General features: G+C 40.2%; 1 protein-coding gene across 4 annotated transcripts in view; it reads left to right on the top strand.

Moving 5' to 3' along the window:
* ULK4 (unc-51 like kinase 4) overlaps positions 1–16,182 on the top strand; it is an 837,710-nt gene that overhangs the window by 177,473 nt on the left and 644,055 nt on the right. For all 4 annotated transcript variants that reach the window (XM_040432903.1, XM_040432904.1, XM_040432901.1 and 1 more), the window contains exon 18: positions 5,741–5,848. In XM_040432903.1, the coding sequence (XP_040288837.1) occupies positions 5,741–5,848 (108 nt within the window). The remainder of the gene's footprint in view (positions 1–5,740; positions 5,849–16,182) is intronic.

Raw genomic sequence — 16,182 nt, 5'->3', positions numbered from 1 at the left:
TATGAGGGCCTTCGAATCAGGCGATCATGCACCAGGATTCAAGGACATTAACTTGGGACTGGACAGTCCACCTGTGCAGAGGAGCTTGGGCCTCAGATGGGATCTCTCGGCTGACTCCTTCGGTTTTCAGATAAGTTGTGCAGACAAGCCATTCACAAAACGAGGCGTCCTATCAGTGGTAAACAGCCTATTTGATCCGCTGGGATTTGTAGCGCCCATCACCATACAAGGTAAATCTCTACTGAGACAGTTTTCTGAAACAGTCAAGGATTGGGATACCCCACTTCCCTCCGAGAAAGAGCAAAAATGGGAAGCCTGGAAGCGATCCTTGTGTGCCTTGGATGAGATCCACATCCCGAGATGCTATATTAAAACTTCATTTTCCTCTAGCATAAAGAAAGAACTCCATGTGTTCTCGGACGCCTCCACGGAGGCCATCGCAGCGGTTGCCTATCTGAAGGTGACAGAACCCAACAACCAAAATCACGTTGGATTCGTCTTTGGTAAGGCTAAGTTAGCCCCCAAGCCCGACCATACTATTCCCAGACTGGAACTTTGTGGGACTGTGTTGGCAGTGGAGATTGCGGATTTCATACAACAAGAACTGGGTGTCGACATAGCTGAAGTCCAGTATTACACCGACAGTAAGGTCGTTTTAGGTTACATCCACAATCGGACCAAGCGATTTTATGTGTACGTTAGTAACCGCATAGAGAGAATCAGGAGGTCCTCCAAACCTGAACAATGGCACTACGTACCATCCGAACTTAATCCAGCAGATCACGCCACTAGGCCTATGTCTATAGGTTCCTTTACTAACTCTACTTGGCTTACAGGTCCAGAGTTTCTGCTTGGAGAGGCAGACGAACGTGTACAGGAAGTTTTCAGCATCCAGGATCCGGATAATGATCCAGAAATCCGCACTGAAGTTAGTGCATTAGTCACTGGAACAAAGCAAAACGCCAGCTTCGGTTGTCAGCGCTTTGAACGTTTCTCCAGTTGGATGAGACCCATCGAGAACGTCCCTGATGGGTGAACAGGACTGTATCAAGTTTCGCAGATCTTCTCCTTTCCAAGTTGGAAAACAGGACTAATCTATGTTTGCATTCTAACATGTTTTCTTTTACAGGTTGTTTATATTTTATGGACATTAGTCATAGTGAAATCCCCAAAGTGAATTTCAGACGGGGAGTGTGCTGTTCCTTTCATATTGAATTTCTGCACATTATTATTTCTTGTTTTACCTATGTTGTTTAAATCTATTGTTCTCTGCTGCCATCTGCTGGCCGGAATTTGTATGCTGCACGCCTCGTTCGTTGTCTATAAAGTTTTTTCTCTGGGCGTGGTTTTGCAGCCTTGGGCCTGGTCACTTCCTGTAGCCTTTTTCAGTGCTGCATTCTTTGTGACTGGAGACACACACCTTGGCTTGTGAAGGCATCAGTTTTTGACCAGCAGTAGCCTCAGCAGTTAGCCTCAGAAAAGACATCCACATGACAGCATCTACTGTATTCCATCACCATATGTCACTGCTCTGGATCAAATAAACCCACGTTTGATTGCATCCTCATGTCTACGTCTGGATCCATCTAACCTGAGCATCTGCCGGTCCGGTCTGCTCCACTGCTTGGATACGAAGGTAGGACAGTCACAAAGCCATTATCAGTTACACCTTCATTCGCCTTCATGTGGGGACAGAACATTCCATGATCTTGAAACAAAAGTCATTTAGAATTCTGCAATACATGGGTTAATCTCCTGATGATGGCTGGCTTGGGCTTAGCAAAGGAATGGAATTTAAAAAAGTTATGGCTCCAGGAAGACTGGAAAGAAAAATGAAAATGCAAAAACAAAAAATCTCTGGTATCCTAAGGGTTAAAACTGTTCTATCTTTACATCTTTTCAGTATAGCAACACAGATTCAAGATTTTATGAAAACTCTTATCTACTGTGAGCTGTGTACTAAGTGTATGTTTCATGTTCGCATGACTTTTTCTGGTCACTGAAGTAGTCTTAATCTTCTGTATGGAAGTCAACTTTATTTCTGCTAAATGGTCGCAAGGAGGCTTGTCCCACTGGATATAATGCCCATTGTCTATACCAGGCATGCTTAACCTGCGTCCCTTCAGCTGTTGCAAAACTAAAACTCCCAGCATGCCCGAACAGCCCACAGCTATCAGCTGGGAGTTGTAGTTTTACAACATCTGGAGGGCCCCACGTTAAGCATGCCTGGTCTATACTGTACTCCCCATACAGCAGCAGCCCACACATGATGGGTTTAACTGCTTAATGGAGTTAGACGCTTTCTGGCTACTGTTGAGCTATGTGTATATACACTACTCGCAAAAAGTAAGGGATATTTGGATTTCAGGTGAAATTTATGGAAAATTTAAAAAGTTCACGCTACACTGATATTATATCTTGAAAGTATAGCATTTAAGTAGAAGCATGCAATGGTGATTTACTCATCTCAAACAATTTGTTGAAACAAAAGCCAACAGTGGTGGGTATATCCCCACAAAAAATGACCATGTCTCAAATAACTTGTCATGTGGCCTTGATCATCAATTACAGCTTGACAACAATGTCTCATGCTGTTCACAAGTCAACTTATTTACTGCTGAGGCATGGTATCCCACTCTTCTTGAAGGACAGCCCTCAGGTCATTGATGTTATGGGGTACAGAGTTATGAACCTCTACATGGGGATTCATGTGATCTCATAGGTTTTCAATGGGATTCAGGTCTGGAGAAAGTGCAGGCCGTTCCATTTGAGGTACCCCAGTCTCCAGCAGCCGATCTCGATGAGTTGGCGCATTGTCATTCATGAAGATGAAATTAGCCCTTTGTTGTTCATGCAGAGGCACAATGACTGAATTAATGATGTTATTCAAGTAGTATGGGCTTGTCACTGTACCATTCACAAAGTGTAGGGCAGTTCTGTATTGACTAGACACACATGCCCACACTCATAACTCTTGTAGTGTAACTACAGACAGCAAAAAGAAAGCCTATATAAATCCATTGGGGTCATGAAGTCAAAAACAATCCTGATGCAGGATTAGCTGCTGCTTTTTCCATCTCAGGATTGTTATAACCTTGTGTTTTGACATTTGGATTTTAATTTCTTTCTTGGACAAATCTTGTACATCTTGGGAATATATTCAGTCATTGAACATTTTAATCCCATTGTCTAATGTGCAAGAATTTTGAGTAGTTTGAACTCTTTTTATTGAAAGCACTGCCCCATTCACTCTGTAAGAATCATATCAGATGAAGTGTTGTTTAATATAATGTTTTACAGTAATAATATTTTAACCTTATGGAGCAAGTTATGGATCATTGCTTAGGGATGGTCGTTGACAATTTTACAGTTCAACAAAATTTGGTTTAAATGTTAATATTTGTGGCATATTTGAGGAAGATACCGTATTTCAATCTTTTTCTTAAACTCTTATGTAAATTTGTATCATATCTCACATAATATTTTGCGCTCATATTTAGTCGAGCTTTTATCCCTTAGTTTGTTCATCCAAGAATGGAGCAATTTTCAAGTTTATGAAAATTATGCAGAACTGGACTGATGGGGACTGAAAATAAAATTAGGAAAAAAGTAAAAAAAAAAAATATTATAATTTTTTTTAAATCTAAAAAAAAAAAATATAATTATAAACTCAAATCACTCCATTCCCAATCACCCTAAAGTGCCCAAACTATCAAAACATAAAAGCATTGCAGAATTATTATAAAAGCAATATAGTAAACATTGTAACGGGGAAAAAAAAGAATAATTGTTTTTTTTTTGCTTGCTTTGCCTCCCAAAATAAAATTTAATAAAAAATGTTTAAAAAGTCTTACATACCCCAAAATTGTATCAATAAAAATTACAAATTGCCCTGCAAAAATAAAGCCCTCATGCAACTTTGTGGACAGAAATAAAAAAAAATATGAAAACATTCTGACACCCATAACTTTTTTTTAAGCATTCCTAACAAAAACTATAGAAATTTGGTATCGCTGTAATCTTACCGACCCATAATTTATCATTTTTACTACAGAGTTATTCGTAAATTAAAAACCCATAAAATAGTAGTGGAAATGCATTTTTTCCGACTTCCACCAAATTAATAATTTTATCAGCTCCCCAAAACATTGTATGGAATATTGAATGATGTCATTAGAAATTGCAATTTGCAGGGAGTTAAAAGAAGAACAAGTATATTGTGTAAAGCAGACAACCCTGTTCACCTTTAAAGTAAATTAGCGTTCATACCTACAATAAGTGAATGTCTACATGTTAAAGTGGTTCTCTTACTAAATTTATATTTAGGAAGTTGCCAGGTTGCTATACCTCTTTTCTGTGTCAGCAGAGTACATTTCAGGCTATAATATAGTAGTTTTATCAGGCAGCACGGTGGCTCAGTGGTTAGCACTGTTGCCTTGCAGTGCTGGGGTCCTAGGTTCAAATCCGACCAAGGGCAACATCTGCATGGAGTTTGTATGTTCTCCCCGTTTACGGGGTTCTCCGGTTTCCTCCCACACTCCAAAGACATACTTACAGCGCATCGAGGCCCGAAGGGTAAGACTGCGTGTACACATCATCATCATCATCAACTCTTCTAAATACAGAAATGCTGGTCTGACATGTAAAACCCCTAGCAATTATAATGTGGACATTATACCAGCGTTCTCCAGCCTGTGGCTCTCAGGCTGTTGCAAAACTATAGGTCCCATTATGCCTTGACTTCCACAGGGGAAGTTGTAGTTCTACAACAACCAGAGGGGAACACTAGCTTATGGGAAGAGGACAACCCATTTAAGTTATGTGATCCAGACTGGATGTTAACAGGGTTGGCCCAACAAACAACAGTTATAACCTATCCACAATGATCACTGGTGTCTGGCTGCTGGTTCCCACCACACTGCTCAGTGTGTTAACTGAGTTAGCTGTCTGTGTGTGATCTGCCTTATTAGCCAATTATGGAACTACTGAGTATCAGCTATCTCTATTAATCCCATAGAAGTGAATGGAACAATGGTCACATATGTGGTCAGATTCCCAGCAGTCACGCATTTATCTTCTATCCTGCGGATAGGATTTGAATGTTGTTTCTGGGCCAATCCCTTGTGCTCTTAAGGAACATTCTAAGCAACAAAAAAAATCATCCTCCAAACAGATGGACTGTGTGTCAGAAAATGCTGGTATACATACAGGCTCTACCATAGGTATATGGTATAAATATCTTTCTTAAATCCTTGCAGACTTGCAAGTGCTTAGTTTTTTGCAATTTCCCTAAGATTTGCATGATCTTGTCTTGGGTTTCATTTGCTGGGACGTCCACTCCTAGGAAGATTGTCAACTGTCTTGAATGTTTTCCCCTTGTGAATAATCTTTCTCACTGTAGAATGATGGACTTCAAATTGTTTGGAAATGGCTTTATAACCCTTCCCAGATTGATGGGCAGCAACAATTGTGTCTCTCAGATCATTGCTGATGTCTTACCTCCTTGGCTTTGTGTTAACACACTAAAGAATGCTCCAGACCAGCAAACTGTCAAAAACCTCCAGCATGCAGACCTTTGACTAATGCCTATGACTATCGTTGTAGAACTTTTGATGACAATTGTTTTATTTAATTTGTATACATTACAGTTATAAGTTTTATTTGTGACTTTATGAACACTGTAGTCTTTTAATGATGCTTTTTTTCTCTTACCTTATGCAAACTTTTAATATTTCTGCAGGCACTCACCTTGCTGACTGAGCTGATTAGAGACAATTTCAGAAACAGCAAGTTAAAACAATGCCTCTTACCGACTCTTGGAGAACTTATTTATACCATTGCTGTTCAAGTAAGTTCTATATATGCTAGAACCAATAATATTATATATTTACTATATGAAGTGTTTTATATCATATTTATGTCAAACATATGCACCCAGTTATAGATAAAAACATAAGAGATGCACATTGCAAAACATTCACACAAACCTTACTAAAATAGTGCTAGTATATGAATCATGATGCTCTGGGGACATCAAGACTAATTTTATTTGTTGGTCAACTTTTTACATTTGGCATGTGCAACAGGAAAGTATTATTGGACAAGACCAAGAATGGGCAACTTGTATCCATTCAAAATTAAAGTGTACCTGTGCTTTTAAAGTACTTTTTAAAGTATGTCATAGTGAAATTTCAAAATGTTTTGATTGTTTCCTACCTTTTTTCAAGTTGAAAAGGCTTAAGTCCTGTGCTGATTAATTTCTTAATGTATCTTTATATTGGATGAAGCGCTGTTTTTCTTACATAAAGTTCTAAATCTCCTAAAGTACATGGCTTTAAAAAAAAATAAACTGCCTGCCTGCAGCCACCTCTACAAGGTACATAGGATCGTTATACAAACTACTGTAGTGTTTCCAAACCATGGTTCCCAGAACTCTGGAGTTTCTAGTGTCCTGATCAGTGGATTCCAGAACACAGCAACCGCAAGACTCTTACAATAGGGAAGGTAAACTGATTTCAGCCTGCTCGAAGATGGTTTGGAAGGCAGAAAATGTATCTCTCTTAAAGCAGAAGTAAATATATACAATCATAAGAAAAACAAAGTACGCCCACTTGGAATACTATGGTTTTATGTCATATATTAGGACATAAAAACAAAACATCTTGTTCTTAGAAGGTCTTAAAAATGAGGTAAATATAACCTCACACAACATACAACAGATTCCACCGTGTCATTATTTATTCAACAAAATTGAAGCCAAATATGAAAAGCCATCTTTCCTCCCTGGTATTGTGTAACACGCACCGGAATGCTCTTGTCATGCCCCGCTCTGACGATGTGCGGAGGTCGGCCAGGATAGCAGCACGAGTTTAGTGTTTGTTTTGGAGCCGTGCTGGATCCGCCTCTCATCAGGTGCACTTGGGTGGGGTCATTAGTTTAAATAGCACACCATCCCAGTGCTCTGAGCGGATTATAGCAATCATTGTGGTCTTGGAAGCTAGGTAGGAAGGTTGTCTGTTCCAGCTCAGAAAGATAAGTGTGATTTCTAGTTTGGCTGTTTTGTGTCATCTCTCCCATCCAGGTTCTGTGCGAGCAGGCTGCTCCTATTTCCCCTCTTCACCATCTTAGGGAATTTAGGGTGTTTCAGCCCAGGCACGGGGACACATCATTCCTACCATAAAGGTCTGCATGTGGGCTGAGCAGTGCAGGGAAAGAGGTCAGGGATTAGCTAGGAGGTGACCCTTCCCCTGTCTCTCGCTCAGAGCCTGGTTGGTGGGTTATCTGTGAGTCTGAGTGCACGCCCGCCGTGACAGCTCTAAACCAGCAAACTGCCAAAGCATCTGCTTTTATAGAGGTGGTCACACTTTCTGATGATCAATTAATCAAGGACATTTGATTAGCAGCACCTGACTGCTATTTACCCTGTTAATTTCTTTGGAAACAGTCAGGTTGTACTTAGTTTTTCACACATGGGTTCTGCATTTTGGATTTATTTTTGTGGAATAAATAATGAAATGCCGATATCTGTTATGTGTCGTTGCACATCTGAGATTGTATTTTCTTAATTTGCAGAACTTCTGGGACCAGATTATTATTTTTTTATTATTATTATTATTAATATTATTATTATTATCGTGTCCTGGTATGTAAAGCTATAGAATTCAAAGAGGGTGCACTTTGTTTTTGTCATGACTAGGGATGAGCGAATCGACTTCGGATGAAACATCCGAAGTCGATTTGCATAGAACTTTGTTCTAATAACTTCATAACTTAATTTGTACTGTAAAAAAAACATTTCCCGAACTCAGGTTCGGTTACAAGATACCACTTGGAACCGAACCCGAGTTCAGGAAATGTTTTTTTACAGTAAAAATGTATTTATGAAGTTATTACGCGAAGTCTAGCAAAGCAATAACTCATCAGAGCCAATACATTCTAATACTGTATGGAGCTCCTGCTCCGTAAAGTACTAGAATGAAGTTTTATGCAAATCGACTTCGGATGTTTCATCCGAAGTCGATATGCTCATCCCTAGTCGTGACTATATCTATATCTATCTACACTGCTCTGAAAAAGTATTCATACCCCTTGAATATTACACCTACTAACTTAAATGTATTTTATTGAGATTTTATGTGATAGACCAACACAACATAACAAGTATGTATGAACTGAAAAGTGAAGAAATTATACATTGTTTTCAAAGTTTCTAATAAATAAAAATCTGAAAAGTGTGGCATGCATTTGTATTCAGCCCCCTGTACTCTGATACCCCTAAATAAAATCCAGTGTGACCAATTGCCCTCAGAAGTAAACCAATTAGTAAATAGAATTTGTCAGTATAACTACAGCTGTTCTGTGAAGGCCTCAAAGGTTTGTTAGAAAACATTACTGATCAAACAGCATCATGAAAACCAACAAATACACCAGACAGGTCAGGGATCAAATTGTGGAGAAGTGTTAAGCAGGGTTAGGTTATAAAAAAAATATCCCAAGCTCTGAACATCTCACAGAGCACTGTTTAATCCATCATCCAAATGGAAGGAGTTTGTCACAACTGGAAACCAAGACATGGCTATCTCCTTTAAATGACCGCCCATACAAGGAGAGCAGCAATAAGAGAAGCAGACAAAAAGCAAGCCCATGGTCACTCTGGAGCAGCTACACTGATCCCACAGCTCAGGAGGGAGAATCTCCTATGATGTGCTGCCCGGATACGGAATTGCGGACCCGCACTTCCGGGTCCGCAATATCGTTCCCCAAATATTTTTTTTTAACATGTCCTATTCTTGTCCGCAATTGCGGACAAGAATAGGCATATTCTATTAGTTCTGGCAATGTATGGAACGCACATTGTTGTGTCCGTGTTTTGCGGATCCACGGATCCGCAAAACACGTTACGGACATCTGAATGGAGCGTAAGTCATGTGCTCCACAAATCTGACCTTTATGGAAGAGTGCCAAGAAGAAAGCCATTTTTGAAAGCTAGCTATAAGAAGTCCCATTTGCAGTTTGCCCAAGCCATGTAGGGGACACAGCAAATATGTGGAAGAAGGTGCTTTGGTCAGAACAGACGAAGGTTTGACTTTTTGGCCTAAACGCTGTGTGGCGGAAAACTAACACTGCACATCACCCTGAACACACCATCCCCACGCATCATGCTGTTGGGATGATTTTCTTCAGCAGGGACAGGGAAGCTGGTCAGAGTTGATTGGAAGATGAATGGAGCTAAATACAGGGCAATCGTGGCTGAAAACCTGGTAGAGGCCGCAAAAGACTTGAGACTGGGGCAGAGGTTCACCTTCCAACAGGACATCGACTCTAAACATACAGTCAAAGCTACAATGGAATGGTTTGCATCAAAGCAAATTCATGTGTTAGAATAGCCCAGTCGAAGTCCAGACCTAAATCCCATTGAGAATCTGTGGCAAGACTTGAAAATCGCTGTTCACAGACGCTCTCCATCCAATATGATTGAGCTTGATATATTTTGCAAAGAAGAATTGGCAAAAATGTCAACATCTAGATGTGAAAAGCTGGTAGAGACATATCCCAAAAGACTTGCTGCTGTAATTGCAGTGAAAGGTGGTCCTACAAAGTATTGAATCCAAATACACACCACACTTTCCAGATTGTATTAAACATTTTTGAAACCATGTATAATTTTCTTTTCACTTCACACATACTTGCTACTTTGTGTTGGTCTATCACATAAAATCCCCCAAAATACATTAGTTTGTGGGTTTAATGTAAAAAAAATGTAGAAAAGTTCAAAGGGTATGAATACTTTTTCTATCTAATTTGCTTTATACATATCTGATCCAAATTATTGCAGTGGACAAGAACTACAGAATAATTTATCTCTCCTAAACTAAACTTCATTGAGGCAGAAATGGCATTGAATGCTCCTGATGCATTGATAAGATTGGGAATTTATACATTGAGTGCAGTAATAACACTGTATGCAGTGAGCTTTTAAACTCTCTTGAGTGGCTGCTGCGAGTAACCTGTATGTTATCTTTTAAACTCATGCCTATGCAGACAATTTATATCGAATAAAAAAGGCTATATCCACTACGTAAAATATATTAATCAACACAGAATTGTAGACCTAAAGCAGCATGATGTGAAAAGGTAGACATTCCTTTAAATGGGAATACAATATTATATCCTTAGGTGTAGGATGCTCTGTTAAAGTCTTACATTTTACTCAAGATCCGTAGGCAAGCTATTAAAATCTACAGCCCAGTGCTACAGTCAAAACCTGACTGAGCTGATGCATTTTTTGTGAAAAATACATCCATCCAGTTAAGCCTATTATCATGCAAAGTTGATCCAGAGAAAGGCAAACAACCCTTATGAGGCAGAAGCCAATTTTTCTAATTTTAAGGGAAATAATTATTTCCCAACTCCAATTGGGCAATCAGAATAACTCCCTGGATCAACAATCATAATTGTAGCAACTGTAACCTGTAATATTATTACACTCAATAAATACATCCAGGCTACTCTTGAACTCTTTTAGAGAGCTCCATAGTCTCACTGCTCTTACAGTAAAGAATCCCTTCCTTGTTCATGGAGAAATCTTCTTGCCGCTACACATACCAAATGTCCCCTTGCCACGTTCACAGTCCTGGCTCTAAATAGATCATAGGAGAGATCTCTGCATTGACCGCTGATCTATTTATACATAGTTATTAGATCCCCTTTTTTTTCCCCTTAAAAACTAATTTTAATAAACATTCTCTTTATTACGATAGTGTCACGGATGTAGTAGGGGAGAACACCAAAAGACAATCAAGAAGGAAGGGGAAGACACTAGGCCTCACCGCTAGGGAAGGAAAAGGGTCACCACCTATAAAACCCTGCTCCTGGCCCTAACTCCTATCCGTATGGGCACCTCTCGATGGTAGAGATACCCATACACGGGAACCTAGAAAACCCTGGTGACCCTCAGATGCACTAAAGATAATGACAGGGCAGAGACCACATGTTCCTTCCCTGGGGAAGGAACTAGCGTCTCACTGAGGCCTACTAAACAACCGGGGGGGGGGGAATACAAAACACGACAAACGGAACACTTAACTTCAGAGGATGAAGGATGAACAGGACTTCAACACGAACCACACTCCAGCTCTTCCAAGACCAAATGAAGCTATCCCAAGCAAGGAGTGATGGGAAAAGTCGGACTAAATAGGGTGTGGTAGAGGTCACATGATCCACACCTAAACAGGAGTTGTGGACATACCAGCAACACACAGACAAAGTGAAACCAAAAGAGGCTGTCAGATCGCTAATGCATAGATAGTCTTTCAGACCTTCTGGTACCCGTCACAGATGTGACAGATAGTTACCCATCTTTGAACCCATTCAATCTCTGCTATGTTTTTCTTGGGGCCAGGTGCCCAAAATTGTATACAGTACTCCGTGTTCAGTCCGACTAATGATTTGTAAAATGACAGAACTATGTTCTCGTCTCGTGCATCTATGCCCCTTTTGATGTACCACATGATTTTATTGACCTTGACAGCAGCTGCCTGACACTGGTTGCTACAATCACGTTTACTGTCAACTAAAATTTCAAAGTCCTTTTCCATTTCAATTGTACCAAGTGTTTGCCCATTTAGTGGGTTATGGTGACTTGTATTTTCACTTTCCATGTGCAAAACCTTACATATACCAGTGTTTAAATCTAATTTTCCACTTCTCTGCCCAAGTCTCCAATTTATCCAGATCCATCCATCCTCCACTTACCCTGCCACAGCTGTCAGTCTTGAAGTCTAGACCTGCTGTCCCTACTCTGCCCTCCTGTAGCGGGTGTGACCTCCAGAGTCCTCTGCACCTGTCCCTGTGCTGTCTATAGGACACGCATGCTTTCCAACGGCTCCTAAAGGGCCAGTGGACACCCTAATTCTCCCCCAGCCTGTGGATATTTAATCAAATGGTCCGACTTGCCGTACATTGAGCACATGATTCTAGCCTGATTAGAGCCCACAACGCATGCGTGAGAATGAATCTCTTGCTAGGCACCAGGCTTTAGTCAGGCCTCATTTAATGGGATGTTCTTTTGACACACTGCATTTCATCTGATATTTCATTTTCCTAAGTGAATACAGTGGAGAGAAAAAAATATTTAATAAATTTACCTTCTCCTCTTCACTCTACATTTCCTCCCTCACCACTCTTTAAGGGCCTACACTTTCAGGGCTAACCTTTTTACTACTTAAATAATTGAAGAACATTATACGGTTAGTTTTACTCTCTTTGGCAGTAAGCATTTCTGTCTCCAGCTTGGCTGCCTTTATCAGTTTTTTTACATATTCTATTTTATTCCTTATAGTTTTTTAGTGCTTTTTCACTAACTTTCCCTTTTAGTAATTTAAATGCTTTCTTTTTGTTATTTATTGCCCACTTTACATTTCTATTTATCCATCTTGTTTTTGCCTGTTCCTAACCCTTTTATGTTTTTTGGGCACCATCCTCATGAAGGACAAACCAAAACATTGCTGATAGCATTCATATCATTGACACTCTCAGGAGTACAGCTTATGGTTATTTGCTTACATTCAGTAAATCCTATAGATTTTCAAATATGCTGCTCCTTTCCATTTATCCTGTTCTTAAAATTAGATATATCAGGACATCTAGACCAACTTTTCACCCTCTCAAAACCTAGATCATGTTCTACTTTATGATGTAAACCAATGCTATTTGTTTGTCTCTGTGACATATCAAAAGTTTTACCAATGCTGAGTAACTCTTTAAGAGATCATGAATATACGGTGGTACCCATTTATCTTCAGTAGTCCCATAGAGATATAAGAAGTGACAGCGTGGATACGAAAACTTTGCACCATTCACTCTGGGGGCCCCTTGTCCCTTGTTCTCATGATTGTGGGGTTCCATCAGTTGGCCCCTTTAAATATATACTGCTTAGTAATAATTTACTATAAAATGACTTTCTTTAGTTGGATAGGGTTTAAGGGATATTGAGCTAAATTTTATGCTGCTTTGTACAGAGTTTGACTTTGGTTCGCATATTGGTAGCAGGATCGATTAAGCATTGAATAACACAGACTGCTGTTTCAGTGAAATATTTTACTCAATATAAGGTAACTCTAGACTGGCAACATACATTTTAAGGTTAACAGAAAAGCATTAACTTCTGTCAGTGTTTGGCAAGCATTTCTTAAAAAGATAATGATCCTGTCATTTGTATCTGTGAAGTCATTGGATGTCTTCTGGTGCTTTACAGCATGAGATATTTCTCAGTGTTTCGGCGATCACTTCTAACATCTTTTTAGATGCGTTCTCCCTTAGATTCTCATTGTCATTGCTTCTCAATATTTTGCACCATAAGACGTTCATTCATCAAAGTGACGAAGCATAGATTTAGAGATTGTCATAATTGTGTTCATAAGTCCCATTTTCTCTGACTGCACTGTTGGTGTGCATCCCCAGTAAGCTTCTCCAATAAAGTTGATTTAGTCAACAGAAAGGGGAATAGTAGCGTTTCCAAATTGAAATATAAAAATATACATGTAGTTTCCTGAAAATAGGACATTCGGGGCCCAGAGGCATAGCTCAAAGCTCTTGGGCCTAGATGCAAAATATGTACCAGAACACCTCTAGCCATCCTAGTACTACTGTCCCATTATGTGGCAGAGAGGCCTTTGGGCCCCCTCAGGCAGAGGGGCTTTGGTCCAACTGCAGCCACTACACCCGCTTTAGCTGTTCCTGTGTTCATCATTCTGTAGTTTTGCTGGTTAACAATTATTATTATGCACCACTAATTACATAGTACGAGAACTACTGGAAGAAATCACAGTTATCTTTCTTTGAGACACAAAGGTTCCTTTTCTTGCCTGTACTAACACTGTTTCTTAGTGTTCTTGCCCCTGCTGTAATTCAGTTAAAGAATCGACCCGCAAAACCGCTGACAGGACTACACTATATACAATAGGGGAGCTTCTTGCATGGTCAAGAAATCAAAGTTTTGATGCTTCAAGAGCCAGGATCACAGGTGCCCAGGAGACATTCTCTTCCAGTGCATTGCCCTCTGAGTGACTGCTCTGATGTGATCCTGATTGGATGAGAGAGCCATCACCCAAGTGCAGAGGGAAGGTGCTGGGGAGCGTTCAATAGAGAGAGCAGTGCAAGAGAAAACCTCCTGGGCACTTAAAATCATGGTGCCAGGAGCATTAAAACTTTTATTTGTTGGCCATGGGAAAAGCGGCCAACTGAATAACTTTAAATCTACCAGTGCTTTCCTAGTAGGTAGACCTCTCTCATCTAAGTTATATTTACACTGTTTGTCCTTATGCCATTTTGCACTTAAGTTTTTTGTCTTCTTACTTGATCTTAGCCATGTACACACAGATCCTCTCTTTAGTCTCTTTTGTGCACATACCCTGCATACTATACATGGATAGGCAATTTTACATGTCCTCAATATGCAGCGTCAAATAGAAGTGTCACTAACTTACCTGGCCGGGCTCCAGCAACGCACTCTGGGCCCGTGGCGTGGTCATGACGAGTCATATTGATGCGCCACCTAAGCCACGCCTCTGGTGACACTCTGCCTAAGCCACGCCCTCTGGTGACGCACGTGTGTCCATAGCAATGGACTGTACCTCCCCGCAGCACATGCTCTCTGGGGGAAATTAGTATCATCTGTGTATGTTTGTGCTTATCTCAGGACTACTTGTATTATGGTCCAATGGTACGCCGAATCCCTGGACTTTTCATGTTCTGATCCAGGGACTCTGCGCTCTGCTGGCAATACATCCTTGTCAGTTATAGGTTTCACTCCCTTGTTGTGCTTCCGGTTGTGTTTGTTGTGGACTTGCATTGTTTGTTATATTGACCTTGGCTTGCTTTGGACCTCTCTCCCTGTTTTGTGATTTGGTACTGTGATTCCCGTTTGGTTCTGACTTTGGCTTTGCTTTTTCGCCTACCCTCTGTCTCATGATTTTGTACTGTACTGTCCGCCCGGTTCCAACTCATTCCCGTACCACCAAGTTTTCTGTGTTGTTCGTCCCTGTGTCTGTCTGTCTTGCACCTAGCAGAGCAGGGTACATCACCGTGTTTCTACATGTTGACAAGAAGTCTCATCAGTTTATCGGTTCACAAAATGCAAAGTGAAAGAAAAGAAAGAAATCTAAATCATATCAATATTCAGTGTAGCCACACTTTGCCTTCAAAACAACGTTTTCTAGGCACAATTGCATAAAGCTTTTAAAGGAAATCAGCAGGGAGGTTGTTTCAGACATGGAGAATTAACTGCAGATATTCTGTTGATGTAGGCTTACTAAAATCCTTCTGTCTCTTCATGTAATCCTAGACAGACTTGATACTAGACAGACTCGATGATGTTGAAATCACTTTCAGGACTCTTTGTTCTTTTAACTGTATGTTTGGTGTCATTGTCCTGCTGCAGAATACATTTGGGGCCAATCGGATACTTCCCTGATGATATTACGTGCTTTAGAAGAATCTTTGAGAACACCATTTATTGGTATAAATTAACTATTAAAGGGGAAAGTTATTAATGGAAACAATAAAAATCAGACATCATATAGTAATAGAGAGTCTCTTTCTAACAAACAAGAACCAGCCCTTTATCTCACATGGATCCAGAGATCCCCAATTGATTGCTCCAATTGTTCTGCTAGATAAATTTTAGGCTGGCAGCCCAGGGGGGGGGGGGGTTCCTTTCTGCTGCAGCTCTCTCCCTTTACTTGTCACAGCTTCTAACAGTGGATATATGGCTGGTAGCGGTTAAGGGTTGGAAATGAGCGTGTGTGACCACCTCAGTGAGGTGGACAGAGAAATAAGGAAAATAGCAAATAGCAGGTGGTGCTATACAGATAGTGATTAACTCAGTGGCTATAGTAAAATATATAGTTTTGTAGGAAAAGATTAAGTATACATTATATTTCATTCCTTTAAAGACTCACTGTACTTTCACACAATTTAATTTAATAAAGAATGGTGCAATTAGCAAATTTCTAAAACACTTCATTTAAATAAATCTGCCTGCATCCATCTGAAAAAAGCTGAAGTCATGGCCACTCGGGGTCTCACATCCGCCTAACTTTAAGTCCACTGCATGTTATCAGGCAAGATCCGTCTTTAGTAACAGAGACTCAGAAGCAAACAGAGAGGAAGTTGGGGGGATGT

The sequence above is a fragment of the Bufo bufo genome, chromosome 5 (genome assembly GCF_905171765.1).
Source record: "Bufo bufo chromosome 5, aBufBuf1.1, whole genome shotgun sequence".
Classification (NCBI taxonomy): domain Eukaryota; kingdom Metazoa; phylum Chordata; class Amphibia; order Anura; family Bufonidae; genus Bufo; species Bufo bufo.
The sequence above is the reverse complement of the archived record's forward strand: the minus strand, read 5'-3'. Positions and strand labels throughout refer to the sequence as shown.